This window comes from Schistosoma haematobium, chromosome 6, assembly GCF_000699445.3.
Source record: "Schistosoma haematobium chromosome 6, whole genome shotgun sequence".
Taxonomy (NCBI): domain Eukaryota; kingdom Metazoa; phylum Platyhelminthes; class Trematoda; order Strigeidida; family Schistosomatidae; genus Schistosoma; species Schistosoma haematobium.
The window spans coordinates 806,623-824,156 of NC_067201.1; the positions used below are offsets into that span (position 1 = coordinate 806,623).

Here is a 17,534-nt window from a genome sequence, read left to right on the forward strand (position 1 = left end):
GATGATTTGCGCAATGTATGTCTTATCCATTTCAATCGTCTTTTCCAAATATCCTCTTCAGTTGGAAGCTGGTTTGCTGTCTCCCACAGAAGGCTGTTGCTCATGGTATCCGGCCAATGGATGTTGAGTATCTTGCGAAGACAGTTATTTATAAATACTTGCACCTTCTTGATGATGGTTGTTGTAGTTCTCCAAGTTTCAGCTCCATACAGTAGAACTGCCTTGACGTTCGTATCGAAGATTCTCACTTTGATATTGGTTGAAGGTTGTTTTGAGTTCCATATGTTCTTCAATTGTAGAAATGCGACCCTTGCTTTGCCAATCCTTGCCTTTACGTCTGCATCTGAACCTCCTTGTTCATCGATGATGCTTACCATGTATGTGAAGGATTCTACATCTTCCAGAGTTTCGCTCTCAAGAGTGATTGGATTGCTGTTTTCCGTGTTGTATTTGAGGACCTTGATTTTCCTCTTGTGTATGTTGAGGCTTACTGACGAAGAGACTGCTGATACACTGGCTGTCTGCGAAGTCCAAGTCGTCTAATTAGTTCTGAGCTGTCTATTGTATGCCGTGTTTTCCTTCAGATGTCGAGTTCTTCATAATCCAGTCGACCACCAGAAGAAAGAGGAAGGGAGAGAGTAGAAGTCTTTGTCTGGCTCCGGTCTTTACTTGGAATGCTTCTGTCAGCTCTCCTCCATGCACCACCTTGCATTGTATACCGTCAAGTGAATTCTTGATGAGGTTGACAATTTTCTCAGGAACTCCGTAGTGTCGAAGAAGGTTCCATAACGTTCTATCTACGTTATCTACACTGTCAAATGCCTTTTCATAATCAATGAATTTGATGTACAGTGAAGAGTTCCACTCAACTGATTATTCGACGATGATCCGTAGTATCGCAATTCGATCTGTGCACATCTTTGTTAGATCACCAATGTAAATTTGGAAGTAATGGAAAGGCGTTTTGTTCTCGTGTAGGACTTATCAAAAGTTTGCATTCATGAAAATTGTTTGATATCAGATTGGTGGTTTTAAAGTTAGACGTTTGCACTGGAAATTGAACGTTCTAGGTTTGATTCATGCCTATAGGGTCGTGAATGATCATTTCTGATGTGTCTTATATTAGAACAGATCGGTCGTTTAGCTCTTTCAGGTGTTCAGCAGTGTTTTATCCGAGATTTGTTCATGAATATAACCGTTAAATCTTTTTTTTGTGTGGAAAAAATGTTATAGAAGCAACTGTTATTCATCGAAAGGTACTATTGTAATACGTATAACCAGTGATGATGATATACACATAGATTGGCTGTTACTCCCAATGGAGTATAGGCCACCGACCAACATTGTCAAACCCACTCTGTCCTACGCCTTTCTTTCTAATTCTATCCAATTTTTGTTCATTCTTCTCATGTATTTATTTCTAGGAGTAATTTGTTCTTTGGTCATCCTCTTTTCCTTTAGACTTAAGTGTTCTAGGCGAAGGTGTATATTCTATCCACTTCCAGTAGTTCTTCCGGATTTCCTCTTCTATTCGAATCTGGTTTGTTCTCTCCTACAGTAGTTTGTTGCAGATAATGTACTCATTTACTGATCTCAGTCACAAGGCAAGTCTGATATTGAATGATCCATATTCTTGAATCCAGTTCATTTTATTCTGATCCAAATTCAATGTAAACGTAATTTACGTAAAGACTTAAAGTGCTAAACATTTTACTTATAACATGAAACTATATTGTAGACGTTTCTTCAAGTGAATCTGAATAAAAGAATTGGTCAGTTTCCTAAGTGAGACATGAGTTGATTAATTGTGGTATAGTCATTTTATCCTAGTATGGAATTCCTGAGCAGTACGTATACACGATCCCACTAGCGGGACTCTAACCTAGGATGTTCGGTTTTGAGCGTAAACGCTTAACCATTAAACCATTCAGACATCATCTAACAATGTTAATGTTTAACTTCAACTAATTCATGATATTACGCAATCATTCATCTATTGTCTTAGGTAAATACCTGTCTCTACCCGATTGTACTTTATTGGTCATGTCTTCTTACTAGAACTTCAGGAAATCCATTGTTTCAATGGTGGTCTAGTTTTAATTGACTCACAAATTCAACTATTAAAATCATTGCATTCTCCACAAGTTCACAGTGTAAAAATGTTTAAGAATTGAATGAATGCTCTTACTACTGCTGCTACTACGTATACTACTACTGCTATTAATACAATACTACTAATTACAGCAATGATAATAATGGTATTATTAAGAGTAATAATAATGAAATCGACCACCACCACCACCACAACAACAACAACAACAACATTATTATTATTACTATACCTCAAATCTGTTTAACCATTAAGTACAAAAAAGAGTATGATATATGTTTATACTTTCTACTGATTGGTTAATGATTCATTTGAGTTACATAAACACACCCACCCACATGTAAATTCTATGCCTATATATATATATATATATCTACATAACCATGGCAACTATTGAATATCATCATCATCATCATCATCATCACTAATATGCATGTTTCCTCTTCATTTTAACATCAAATTCTCCTCTTTTTTTGTTTGTTTTACATACTAAGGGGAGGGGGGAGTAGCGGAATGATTTCATCAAATAAACTGCGGAAATATTATTATTATTATTATTTTGATTTAACAAATTAAGGGAATTATTATTATCATTCTAAATAATTGATTGTGGGTAGCAACAACAACAACAACAAAAATACAAAAAAAAACTTCATTGTGATTTGATTCTATTGAAGTGTGATGATAATTCATGATCAATTTTTCATTAGTTCAAATGAATAATGGGTTCAGGTAAGTCAATCATTGAATGAAATTATCATTGATGGACAAGTTTTTTTTTTTTAAGGATTCCAAAGTGATCTTAAGAGTGTTCACTTAGTAACTAGGATCAAATAAGAGTTATAAGACAGTAAAAGGAATTAGAATTATGATCTGAGATCTATGATCTTATAACTGATTGATGTTGTTTATAAATTATAGTCTTGCCGTTGATATTGAGATCATACTGGCTTCCTGAAAGTAAAGAAGTTTTTAATGTTGTAAGTTAGTTACTTACTGAAGATAATGATGGACAGTCGAGTGATATCGTTGATTTATTGAAAATAAAGACTAACAACGTTGGATACTGGCTGAGTAGCCTATCTGTTATGCTTTCACGTGCGAGACTGAAGATCCTGTGTTCGAATCTCGAATGCGGACACATACTACTGAGAATTCCCATACTAGGAAGAAACAGCCGTTCAATATTTTCAGGCTTTCAGTAATGTTCTAACATTGATCCATTCATAATATCAATTTAAACCATGAATATCTGATTGGAAATCTTCATTCAGAGTGCTATCTTTGTGTTAGATCCCGAGAAAAATAATGAATGGTAACTCTAGGATCCTTTTAAGGACCAATACTAAACGTATCCCGATGTGAATATTGAATAGTAACTGTGGTGACCAATTTATGGACCAATATGATCCATATATTTTGCATTGTATAATTATTAAGTAGCGAAGCTGTGCATATTCATGTTCCTCTTATTATAAGCTCTATTTTGACCTATGAACTATTATTATACGTTTTACCATTCTTGAATTAGGCCCTGTCTATTAGTCACTATCTCGCACATTCACAGCCACAGTTGGCCAAATTTTGTCCATATGTTATTTTCTATTGTATGCTACGTTGTGGTCTGTTTGATTGGAATATAAACTCAGTATGTTTGAAATATAAGGATTCATATTGCAGAAGCCAAGGCTGGTGTTCTGAACTTAACTGGCTGGGCTAGGCGGAAAGCAGGAGCAATCAGGACTCTAGGCTGTTCTCACGTGTTGTACGCGTCCTTGGTCCGATCGAAGTTTCGTTGCTTCTGACTGGCGGCTTTGGGCTATAACACTATGCGTGTGTGGAATTTTTCTCATATCAAATAATTATTGTCTATGAGTATTAGAGGACCATTCTAATAATTAAATTAAACTAATTTAACAGAAGTCAATCATTGTCGAATAGCATTTTGACATAAAAAGAACAGACAATATGATTTGGTTGTGTGGTTTATTAAAATCTGGGTGGGGGGTCTGGGTTCGAGCGCTACTAAAGTAATAAATGGTTACACTACTGATGAGTCCGATAATAAGATAAAATGGCTTCTCTATACTTATTAGTTATCATGATGACTCTGAATATGGTTGAACTATCAGTCTAGCTATACCATATTTAGTCTTTGGTGTTCACCACCTCAATAACATACTTAGTTTAACCATTAGTATAGAATTTAAGATGAAATTAGTTTGTGTATATGTGTATCTATGCCAACCAATTGTATAGTAGTTATCTGTATGTATTTGTAGCTAATTGAATAAAGATCATTTCGGAACGTTAGAATTTCACTATCTAGATATGATCAAACGTAATTAATTGACCTTGGAAACTAAATCTAATAGTCAAAACAAATGTATTCAGAACATTCACAAATGATCTAAGTGAGTTTATAATCAATATTTATGGATTATCCCCCTTTTATGAACGGTTTTATGTATTCTAACCTTGAATAATGTCATCAAGTTATTATGTATTACATAATCCAGTAGGATGAGTTACATTTAGAAAACATATGAAGACAAATAAGTACTTAGCAACTACTAGACATCTATTCTTTATGATACTAATCAATGTTCATTGAAAGAGATTTGTTTTATTAGTGTGTTGTTGTATCCCAACAAGAATATTGAATAGTAACTGTGATGACCTATTTATGGACTAACAGGATGCATACATTTTTATTGTATAATTATTAAGTAACTAAGCTATACATATTCATGTTCTTCCTATTATTTGCTCTATTTTGACCCATTGATGATTTACCGTTCTTGAGTTATGCCCGGTCTATTCATGACAGTCTCGCACATTCACAGCCACATTCTGGTTAGATCTTGTATCAATGTTATTTTCTCTTTTATGGTGTGATGTGGTCTGTTTAGTTTGTATATAAACACAGTATGTTTGAAATACATGATTTATGTCGCGGAGGCTGAGATCGATGTTCTGGACTTAACAGACAGGCGAGGCTAGGCAGAAAGAAGGACCAGTATAAACACTAAACTGCTCGTACGAGTTTTATTCATTATTGATCCGGTCGATAAATCATAGTTCTCTAATTAGCAGTATCATTACGTTATAGAATAATAAGATCACATGGCTACAAGTTATAACAGATTGAAATAAAAATTGTTATAATTTAGTCAAACATAAGGTCTACTTTCTCTTCTTCTTCTTCTTCTTCTTCTTCTTCTCACCGCTTAAATTCTTGTAGTTTTCATAAATCTATGTATCCATTAAATGAGAATGTTTAGTAGATTGTGCTTAATCTGGTTTCTATGTTATCTAGTATCTATTAGTAAGCTGTATCTACACTGTTTAAGGTAAACATTGTTTCATAAAATCGCATCTGGTCAACTATGCTTTTTATGTGGTCGTTTCGTCCTATTGTGAGACTCCTCATCAATGCAAATCCATGATCCCGCCTCGCGAGATTTCAACCCAGGACGTATCGGTCTTGAGCGCGAGCACTTAACCTGTAGACCAGTGAGATGACATCCAGCGGCGCTACATCAGAAGGCGTTTTTATGGATATTATTGTAATTTTAATTGAGGCTGGATTACCATGGAAAACCTGGAAGCACTGGACGGCCAATTCATCCTATTGTGGGACTCCTCAGCAGTGCGCATCCACGATCCCACCTTACGAGATTCGAACCTAGGACTTATCAGTCTCTACCATATACTGTAGTATTGTCAATAAGTGTTTCACCTTACATGGTTGAAGTACTTCAAAGTATGAAATCATTAAGGTGAAATTAGTTTTAGTTCAGGTTTAAATGATCCCATCATATTATAAGCTATAGTCATTGAATCTGGATATTGTCTGACAAACATTACAATCACTGGTGTTTGAAAAACATTCCACTTGTAGGAACTAATTTTAATTACAACATTTAATACTTTGCAGTGGATATCTAAGAGAGAATGTTTCGTAATTCAATGCCTTTAATTTGTCAATCAATTATAATATAGTAGTAGTCTTTATACTTAAATAAAAAGATTGCTCAGTTCCACTACAGTACAAAGCATTATACAGTATTGTTTAGTAAAGCTTATTTATTGTGTAAACACTTTTTTACTGAGATGGTGGAGAAGATTTGTAGCTCAGGTGGATGATTTTGATGGAGTTTTGTTCTCTGAGCTGGATAGTTTGGTCGTGGAGCTTTCAAACTTCAGATAGAAGTTTGTGCTGATGATGTCGTTCAGAAGAACGATGAAAGCTCCACGGTCAAACCATCCAGCTCAGACAACAAAACTTCATCAAAAACACTTTATTATTATTATTATTTGTGGCTTTATTCAGTATTATAGTTTTGGTAGAATATAGAATTTTCAGCACAAAGTATTTCAACAAGTTTCTGTTTTATATATTTTGATCGATCCTGGCGATAACATAGTTGAGTGATTGCCAGTTAGGTGTTAACAGTTCAATAATCGACATCTGAATCATATTCATTCTTTTCAATACATATTGCCAGCTACCACAATGTCTCTCATTGGGTTCTTTTGTAAATTGTACAACGAAAGGTTGTACACTTTTCAGAAGCGTAGTTGAATAGGTTATGCGACTCTTAAGCATATTATTCTGTTAAAATAAGCAAGAAAACAGATAACTTATTGAAATATCCAGATGATAGGAGCAGATAGCCCAGATATTTGAATAGGCTAATAAATATATGAAATTATGAATCAATTGAAGCTAGACTACCATGGAAAACCTGTACGGTGGCGCATTTTCGTGGATTGGTTGAAGTTAGACATTAATACCGTTGGATGTCGACCGGCTTAGTGGTCTAATGATTAATCGCTCGCGCGCGAGACTGATAGGTTCTGGGTTCGAATCTCGTGAGGTTGGATCGTGGATGCGCACTCCTGAGAAGTTCTACAATAGGATGAAAAGGCCATCCCGTACTTCCAGGTTTTTCATTGGTAGTCTAGCTTCAACTGACTCATGATCTCAACTATTGAAATGACTAAAATCTCCACAAAATCCCTTCCAATAATAAATAGATTATTAGTTGAACTGTATCTTGTACCATTAGAGATATCTTTTTTCTTTACATGGTTTGTAATGTATAACAAATGTGTCTTACTTACTGACCTACTTATGCCTGTTACTCCTCGTGAAAAAGCATAGGCCGCTCACTAGCATTCTCCATCTAACCCTGTCCTGGGCAATCCTTTCGAGCTCCTTCCACTTGTTATCCATCCTTTTTGTATCTGCTTCTATTTGAGGAACCTGTTGTATTAAGTAGGAACATTTCTTAAATTATCAGTATAAGGTTATGGAGATCATGAATGGATCATTGTTAAAACACTATCGAATACCTGAAAGCACTGAACGGCTGTTTCATCCTAGTATGGGCGTCATAGTTCTTCTATAGATGGAGACCTTCTAACTTCTAGGGCAGAGTTTAAATGGTTTGAACTATTTTTTCTGGTTAGCGTCTTTTAGCAAGTTAGTTTTCTATAGGATAGGGTCCTTAACCCCATGCCCAACCCTCCTCCTTTATCCGAGCTTGGGACCGGCAGTAACTATAGAAGAGCTACAGGCATAGTTAACAAATGTGTCTTAGGATACTAAAATCTTCATCATCTTTACATTTGAATATGGTAACTATGACTAACTAACAATCTAAATAACTGAATAGTTCCAATTAATCATTAGTCCATTTCATTTTATGTCAATCATTTACTATTGTTTATTCATTCCTTGATCATATTACAATATCAACAATAAATCAATAAATATGAAACAATAATCTTCTTTTTTTTAAAAAAAAACAAACAAATTTAATTAAGATCTTGAATGGATCCATGTTAGATCATCATTGACAAACAAACTGAAAACATTCAACAATGAATTCATCTTAATACATAGAGAACTCTTAACATGGATCAATTCATGATCTTAATAATCAATATCACGTCAACACACTTTATAATCTAATACTGACAAATATGACTATAGAGTGAGTGAGATAAAGAGAAAGAGAGTGTACTAGTCTACATTTTGTAATGGGTCTTAATTATTATTGTTTATATAATGATGTGAAAGAAGTTACGATTCATGTGCATTGCTGAGGAGTATCACAATAGGACGAAACGGCCGTTCAGTGCTTCTACGTTTTTCATGATGATCCAGACACAATTGACTCATAATCTCAATCATTAAAAATTACTATAATATCCACAAAACTCCTTCTGATACTAATCAACATATGCTCACTAGTGTTTGGCTTCAAGAGGTATTTCTTGGAGTTCTAATGAGAAGCAGTGACCAGTGGAATTCAACCACGTTAGTTGTGAAATAGTAACTTATGATTGTCAAATTGTGGATATGTCGCTCAATTTCGTGGATTAGTTGAAGTTAAACATGAACACTATTGGATACCTGCCGGCTCAGTGGTCTAGAGGTTAAGCATTCGCGCACGAGACTGACAATTAGGACAATGGGTTGATATCCTGATATCTGTCGATATCAGTAGCACACACATACACACACTACAAGACATTCATTGACTTGATCTTTTTAAAAAAAGTGGTAATATTGACCTTAAATGTAGAATAAACAAGAAAAAAAACAAAAAAAAAGACAAAAGAAAAGAAAAAAACAGAGAAAAAAAGTTTTTCTATTGATGATGAAAATGATCAATAAAATTGATAAAAGTTTAGAAAAAAAAAGGAAAACAAAATAAAAAGAAAAAAACAACCCGGATTGATTTAATCAATAAATCGATCTACAGTTTATTCATTCATTGAATGAAATACAAGTTAGATGTAAATAATAATCGATAGGGGGATATTAATAGAATCCGATTTGGATGCATGTTTCATTCTATATAAGACTTATCAACTGAATGTACCTACATCTTAAAGTTAATATTCGCTTTAGGACTCGAACTCAGTACTGTACGGTTGAGTGCTATCGTGTTAACTGCATAGATATTGAGTCATGGATTCCACTGCTAGCCAGTATCCATTTTTGTATATGATGCTTGTGAATTAAGGCAATATGCAGGCAATCCGCACAGTATGTACATATGTCAATAAGAGACCGATCAATTTCAAGTCTTAAACATCAAGTGAATCTTACAAGTCAAATGGTTACAAAAAAGTAGAAATACGAAGTTACTAAACGATTTATTTAATATAAAGTCAGTATTTCAAATTAGTTTTCAACCGAATATGAAATGAAAGTATGTGAAGTTTTGTGTGTAGTTTCTTTATACTGAATTACAACCGTTGAATTATTTACTGACTTACGCCCGTTACCACTCATGGAAGAGCATAGGCTGCTCACTAGCATTCTCCATTCAACTCTGTCATGGACAAGCCTTCCCACTTGTTTCAATCTGCTATTTATCCTTTTCATATCTGTTTCTAATTCCCGATGAAGTATGTTCTTCGGCTTCTCTCTTGACACTTTTCCTTCAGGAGTCCAGGTTTGGTTTCGCTTCGTGATGCAGTTTGATGATTTCTTCAATGTTTGCCCTATCCACTTCCATCATCTCTTTCTAATCTCCTCCTCATCTCGAAGGTAGTCTATTTTCTCCCACAGCAGGATGTTGTTGATGATATCTAACCAACAGACATCTATTTACAAATAATTGTGTCTTTTTGCTCATGGTCGTAGTAGTTCTCCACGTTTCAGCTCCGTACCGCAGAACTGTCTTTACATTCTTATTGAAGATTGCGATGTTGATATTGGTTGACAGTCGTTTTGACTTCCATAAGTTGTTCAACTGTAGGAATGCTGTTTTTGCTTTGTTAATTCTCAAATTTACGTTTTTATTGGATCTTTCTTGTTCATCGATGATGCTGCCCAGGTACGTGAATGTTTCCAACTCTTCCACAGTTTCTCCATCATGTATGATTGTGTTGGTGTTCTCCGTGTTGTATTTGAGGATCCTGCTTTTTCCTTTGTATATTTTGATGTCTACTGATGCAGCAGCTGCTGCCACACTAGTTGTCTTCATCTGCATTTATTGGTATGTATGCGATAGAAAATCTAGATCATCTGAGAATTCTGAATCATCTAGGTGATTCCGAGCTATCTATTGTGTTTTGTGCTTCCTTCCAGATGTCGAGGTCTTCATAATCCAGTCAACCACTAGAAGAAAAAAATAAGAGCAGGTAGAGAACTACTTCAACCATGATCTAAAGGACACAATTATGTGTAAATAGATGTCCGTTGGTCAGATATCATCAGCAACAGCCTATTGTGGGAGAAAATAGACTACCTTCGAGATGAGGAGGAGATTAGGAAAAGATGATGGAAGTAGACAGGACATACATTGAAGAAATTATCAAACTGCATCACGAAGCATGATCAAACCTGGACTCCTGAAGGAAAAGTGTAAAGAGAAAGGTCGAAGAACACACCATATCAACCTTTGCTGAAGATGTAAATCATATCTTAGATGTTCTTGCTTTCGGTTATACCCAAGGCATCTCTTTAAATTCAACTATAAATATGTGTATTTTCTTTGAATGGTATACAATGCAGATAATATACCTTAATGTTGTATGTTGTGAACTCTACACGTCTGAAGCTGTTTGAATAGTAGTATAGTTACATTTAGTAAACAAAATTCCATTAATAATTACAATATAGAACACCTTAGGTATAATCTAAGAATCATAGAGTAAATACTTCATTAGTGAAAAATGTCAATCAATCTTATCAGACTTCACTGTTCCATATTAATTATTCTTTGTGTCTCGTTCTTATTTCTTTGATTTTCTTAAATTTCTACCGCTAGACATTTCAATTTCAATTAATGATACACATACTACTTATATATATATCTGTCGACATCAGTAGTACATATCACAATACCAAAGATATGTATATGTAATATGATAGTATGATAACGGTCATTTGATGGACATTTTCTGTAAATTAAACACTTCGCTTTGTCAGAATTCTGTTTTTGGAAAATGGTTAGAAAACTGATGAGATTATAATTTATGGACGACATTTGACTGATGCTAAAGGGACCTTGAGAGTGCCTACCTAAGATCAAATGAGGGTTATAAATTGGTGTGAGGAATTCGAATGATAATTAACAGATGATGGTTAAGGTTAGGAATTAGATTTGAATTTTTCATCAAGAACTGACATTAGCTATACTGCCAAAAGTACATTTAGGCAAATGAATGAATGAATTTCGCGCCAAAATCCAAGATCTGCTCTCTTATACGTGATTGGTTTGTTCAAAAATTATAATCTTGCTTTTAATTGTATTTCCAATCGATTTACAATAATCATAAAAATTCGATTTAACCTGGTTCAAAATTGATCCAACTCATATTACAAAGTTATGTCATACTTTAGAACACGCAGAGCCTTCAACCTAAAGGTCTAATCTGTAAAGCACCGGAGCAACGTTAGGAGATATAGTTACTTGATAGCCGGTGACCAATAATAGGTTCATATATCATTTTTTCCTTCAGGATGCTGGAGCCCATATGCACTATTGGTTTGGAATCGAGATTTTCCAACTAACCTAGGTGGATGCAATACATCTAACAATCCGGTTAAAGTGCCGGACATTCGCTTCTCGTAAACAACACCAGCGCTGCGAGAAAGCAATGAGTAGGATTTCCTTGGCAGTGGTTATATGCACGTGGCCATGTGAGAGTTTTTCGAGTTGGAGAGCTAACTCTCGTCACTCTCAGCCGCACCAGGGCATTCATTATGGAGAAATTGTTATTGCTTATACTGAATGATACCAACTTGTTTACTTTACACAGTAAATAATCAATAATTCATACTAACAATCCGAAAAGTGTCCAGGTTTAGGGCAATGTGAATTTAGGATTGTTAAACAAAATAAAATAAAGGAGTCATGTATTTGGAAGAATAATAATGATGTTACGCTAATAATGATAACGATAATAATAACAATATCAAGATATTTGAATCTGGATAACAGACAGAATGATATTTTCAGTACAATTGAGATCATGAACTAATCAGTGTTAGACAATTATTGAAAACATGGAAGCACTGAAAGTCTGTTTCATCCCAGATGATCGCGTAATATCGTGGATTAATTGAAGTTATACATTAACATTATTAGATACCAGCAGACTCAGTGGTATAATGGTTAGGCACTTGCGCGAAACCGCTGAGGAGTCCCATATTGGGACGAAACGGTCATTTAATACTCCCAAGTTTTCAATGATTGTTTAGCTTTAATCAATCTTCATGGTCAATTCAATTATGCAATTTTCTTTCATAATCCTTAATTCAAATGCTTTAATCTTCAACGAAACACTTCACTTTATATCTGACCATTTAGATTATATCACTGTAGTATAGATAGTACTTATAAAGACTTTATTACATTATATTAATCTTTTAAAGATCATAAAAGTTTTTCAATAATCAATATTATCATGCAAAACATAAATTCAATTTAAAAAAAAGCATTTTCCCCCTTAACTTTGTCTACATTAATCACCATGGCAACTATGGTGAAATTTATGGATATGTATATTCTTATGAGTTTAATTTATTTTTTTTAAACATTTCAATATTGATTTTAATCTAAATCAATAAATCAGTTTATTGTTTGTTTTTCCGTTTTTCAATTAATCAACAACAACAACAACAAAAAAAAAAGAAAAAGAAAGAAAGAAAGAAAGAAATTTTATGGGTGTAAACCGACTGAACTTATTATGTATCTGGGTTATAGAAATAACACATTCATTATGAATAGAATGAATAAGATTATCAGGCGAGACTGTAATTTATGAAGGAGTCAATCAGTAGCCGGTTAGAGATTTCAAGGTGACGGTGCCAACTTCAGTGCTTAAGGCTAACGTACAATCGGTTCACAGGGAATTTTGTACAAAACATGATAATTGAGCGGCTATAACAAATAAAACAGTGAGACTATAATAAGTGGACGAATTAATCAGGTATAAGATAATAGATGTTGGATTTTCCATGAAAGTCGTTCATTCATTTGGTTAAATAGAGTTTCGGCATTATACCTGATGTCAATTCATGATGAAAACACCATATATAGTTCATAACTAGGATGAATTATGACAACTATTGTGAACTGGATAATAAAAGCACCAGTAACACTGGCTGCAGCCAGGTACTACAATATATACGGGTGATTAGAGAACGTACGGACTCCTACATAGGCTTGGTTATTTGCATCGTGTCGTTATCCACGTGTAGCATTTTGTGTACTCAACAACTGGAGTGCACACAAACAATATTGAAGCTATGTGGACTAGGCTGAAAGAGTTTTTGAGACTTTATCATGACTCCAGATTCCGACTATTCTGCAGCCATATGGATGATTTCCTCCACTGCATGCATTACGATTTGAGAACAACCGATCTGATTTCTAACCTTGAATAGTTATTTATCCATGTATAAGAAGTGTATCCATTTTATGTTCATGGTTTTGCATAATATGTTTTCACTGTATACTTACTGTTTGCTGATTGGCTATTATTTCTCATGGTCACTTAAGATTCGTTCAAAGGTCGTCCATAAATTAGAGTCTCGCCGATTATCATCTTATGATGGATAAATTATAATCCATAATTTGACTTTTATCCCATTTAAGGAGTCATCAGTTACATATATTTGGATCTTAATATTGATGTACACATGATTGAATTGATCCTAGTACCTTTTTAGTGAATAAGAACATGAATGAGGCAACCCAATATGTTAGAGCACAAAATTAAAGAACGGCTTAATAAAATCTGAGAATCATACCGTAAATAGGTCATTTGTAAATATCAATCCATTGTGTTAGATTTCATTGTTCGTGCATTTTCATAGTAATTGCTTTCTGTTCCCATCCTTTCCTTCTCGATCTTCTATTGAAATACATTCTCTATTCCTGACTATTATTATATACTACTTATGTGGATATAAGTAGATCACACAACACCTTCACTTACAGAAAATAAAGCTACTGAATGTAAATAGTTACTAACTTGTTAATAGAACATTAATATACTTGAACTTAATAGTTTATTTTGTCAGTATGAGGTTGTGGAGATTATTAAGTGATTGATTGAGATCTTGAACCGATTGGTGTTAGACCATAATTGAAAAGCTGGAAGCATTAGACAGCCGTTTCGTCCTATTGTGGGACTCCTCAACAATGCACATCCACGATCCCGCCATAACCAGTGGAGTTATTCCGTGTCGGGTAGAGACGAGTATCTACCTCAGACAACGGAAAATGGTAGCGCGATTTCGTGGATTGGTTGAGGTTAGACATTAACACCGTTGGATGCCAGCTCAGTGGTCAAATAAGTTAAGCAAGACTGGAGGTTCTGGGTTCGAATCCCGCGAGCCGGATCATGGATGCTCACTGCTGAGGAGTCTCGTAATAGGGCGAAAAGGCCATCCAGTGCTTCCAAGTTTATTTTTTATTATTTAATGTCAGTAATTTATTTATTCTAAAGAAGTAGCTTACATTAAGTTACGAAACGTTATAAGAAATACGAACTATCTAAGATAAATTACATTATGAAATTCTGTATTCAAGATTTGTTATTGTATAAGGTATCAAATTTAAAATATTTCAGTTTCATATCTACTACAATACTGTTTAATGAGAAGAATTCATATATATCCAAGTTTATTCAATTCACTATTGAGTATGATAATCATTTCATGTTTCTCAATGAAAACTGAAGGGTTTATTACAGGAACTCGATTCATTTAGTTAAATGAGTAACATGCTCCTCGTGAGAATGAAAAGAATTTGATTCAATCTTTAATGAAATAATAAGCACTAATGAGTTAAAACTACTATCGAATATTGTCTGGTTTGAGATAATCCTTTTTTCAATGTTACACATTTATTTATTTACTTATTTGGACACATAAATATTGGTACAAAGAGGCATCGAATACATAGGTGCCACACAAGTCAATTGATTTGTATGTAGGCTGTGATACTGGCTAGGTTTCCAAACTGAAGCAGGTTGTTTTCTTAGGGAGCCACACCCGAAGCCTTCGACCTAAAGGTCTAATCTGTAAGGCACTGGAGCAACATCGGGACATACGGTTACATGATAGCTGATGATCGACAATAGATTCATATGTCATTTGTTCCTTCAGGATACTGAAATCCATGTTCACCAGTGGTTTGGAATCAGGGTTTTTAAACTAACTTAGATGGATTCTCCGTATCCACTAACCCGGTTAAAGAGCAGGACATTCGCTTTTCGTTTTGTCAATTTTGTAAACAATACCTTCGCCGCAAGAAGGCAGTGAGTAGGATTTCTATGACAGTAGTTGGCCTTGTTTGAGCATTTCAAAATGGAGAGCTAACTCTTCCCACCCTCAGCCGTGCCAGGGCATTTTGGGGGGTAATGTTAAACAGTAATAAAAACAACCTCAAATCACCTAACTACTAATACATATGTAGATTTTCAGGAAATGTCTGGTTGAATATAGTAAAATAGAAAGATGAAAAACAAACAGTTTTACATGATCAATGAAAGCTGATTGAAATTTAGCTATAACATAAAACGAAACTGGATCAGAATCGTTTCCGTTTTAATAACTCATCAGTATTCTTAGCTTATCCTTTGAAGATGACTATTGTAACCTTGGTAATATGTATAGGATTATGAAGAGACCTAACGTGAATTTCAGTTCTTAAAACAACGTCAATTTTGAAAGTTTCATTTAGATCATTCTAAATGTTACAAATGAATACTCAATCTAAGTCAATCAAGATCTTTGGTTGATCGCGTTCAATTGAACATGATCAAGTCAGTCTTCATATCCTTCTATTTTTTTAAAAAAAAAAGAAAATGTATTTCTCTGATTAAAGATAACATTAGACAGCTAATTCATTTATTGAAATAATATGTACTACTTATGAAGCAAATTTAAGTAGAAAGATTAAGTTTTAGTAGCTTGAGATCTAACTTCTATCGGATTGTATGATTATCATTGAAATGTATACGTCGTCGTTTATCCTTGTATATAGTTATCGACATCTTAACTTATGTTAATGAATAACAGAATTGAATAAGTCAAATATGAGAATGGATGTTTGAATATGTATATTTTGTAGAACGGTTGATAGGAACAGACAATAAGAGAGGATCGTAGCTAATGAAGCAAAAGGAAAGGATGCGTATTGGAGAAGGCATGTAGGTCAATTCCGTTTAGCCAAGAGTTAATCAACATTTATAACCAAACGAAAATAAGTTACAGATATGTGATGAATAGGATAAGAAGGATACACACATATATGCTCATATAAGAACAGTTAAGATTGATAAGTGAATAATGAATAAGATCAAAATATGACTCAAGTAGAATGGATAAATTGGCCTGTCTCGAAACTAGAATTAGTTATATGTGCTTAACATAGTGACTGACACTACAAGCTGATTGAAGGTATTTGATAAGAAGTTGGAGACTTAGATTTCATTTTACTAAACAAAAGTCTATATCTTCTATCGGTGAGACGATCTTTGAGGGACGCTAAAGAGACCTTGAGAAGGTTCACCTTCATCCTACGGCTAAATGAGGGTTATAAATTTGTGTGAGGAAATAGAATGAATATTAACAGTTGATAGTTAGGGTTAGGAATACGATTTAGTGTTTTTATCATGAACTGACATCAGCTTTAATGTAAAAACTCTATTTAACCAAATGAATGAGTGAATTTCGCACCAAAATTCAAGATCTTTTATCGTAAATCTGATTGGTTCGTCCATCATTGTTCATCATTGTTTCGCCCTTCTATCTTATAGTCATTGATGCTTGAAATCAGATTATTCATTTATTCATTCAGTTAACGGCGTTGGGCTTTAGTTGTCATTCAACCCATATAAGCTAACTAATAATTGTCTGGAATAATTAACCTGTTAACATGATTGACCTAATTAGATTTTCACGTTTAACTTCATTTCAATTCCCCCTTATCTATATTACTTATATCATCAATTAGAACGTGAAGAGAACTTCGTAGTTCCTTTGAAGAGTTCTGTTCCTGACAACGACAACAACAACAACAACAACAACAATCTATGGTCTAATCTAACTGTCTTCTTATAATCTACATGCCATTTTCTAAAAATTATTTATTGTGATGAATAGGGTTTAATATAAACGATTTATCAATCAAATCTAAGTGTAATAGTAAAATTTTCTTTAGAATTCAATATTTTGATGAAGTTTTATTCTCTGAGCTGAATGGTTTAATCGTGGAGCTTTCATCATTCTTCGGTATGACATCATCAGTACAAACTTCAGATAGAAGTAAAGGGTTCAAATTTCTCCACATGTGGTTCACAGCTTCTTCTGTACACCTCAATGTTTGATTGATTCTTGTTGACTTTAAACTTGTCAAATTCGAATAATTCACTTCTA

At 34.1% G+C, this 17,534-nt stretch overlaps 1 protein-coding gene across 2 annotated transcripts in view; it reads left to right on the forward strand.

Moving 5' to 3' along the window:
• Positions 1–2,505: 2,505 nt before the first annotated feature.
• Positions 2,506–17,534, forward strand: part of MS3_00008268 (uncharacterized protein) — a gene marked incomplete at its 5' end in the record, with an annotated part of 40,664 nt that continues 25,635 nt past the window's right edge. The window contains 2 exons of one of the 2 annotated variants that reach the window (XM_051216626.1): positions 2,506–2,842; positions 4,393–4,524. Coding sequence is in view for 1 of the 2 variants with exons in the window: in XM_012943654.3 (XP_012799108.2) it covers positions 2,833–2,842 (10 nt within the window). The remainder of the gene's footprint in view (positions 2,843–4,392; positions 4,525–17,534) is intronic. The other variant, XM_012943654.3, reaches the window with a different exon arrangement.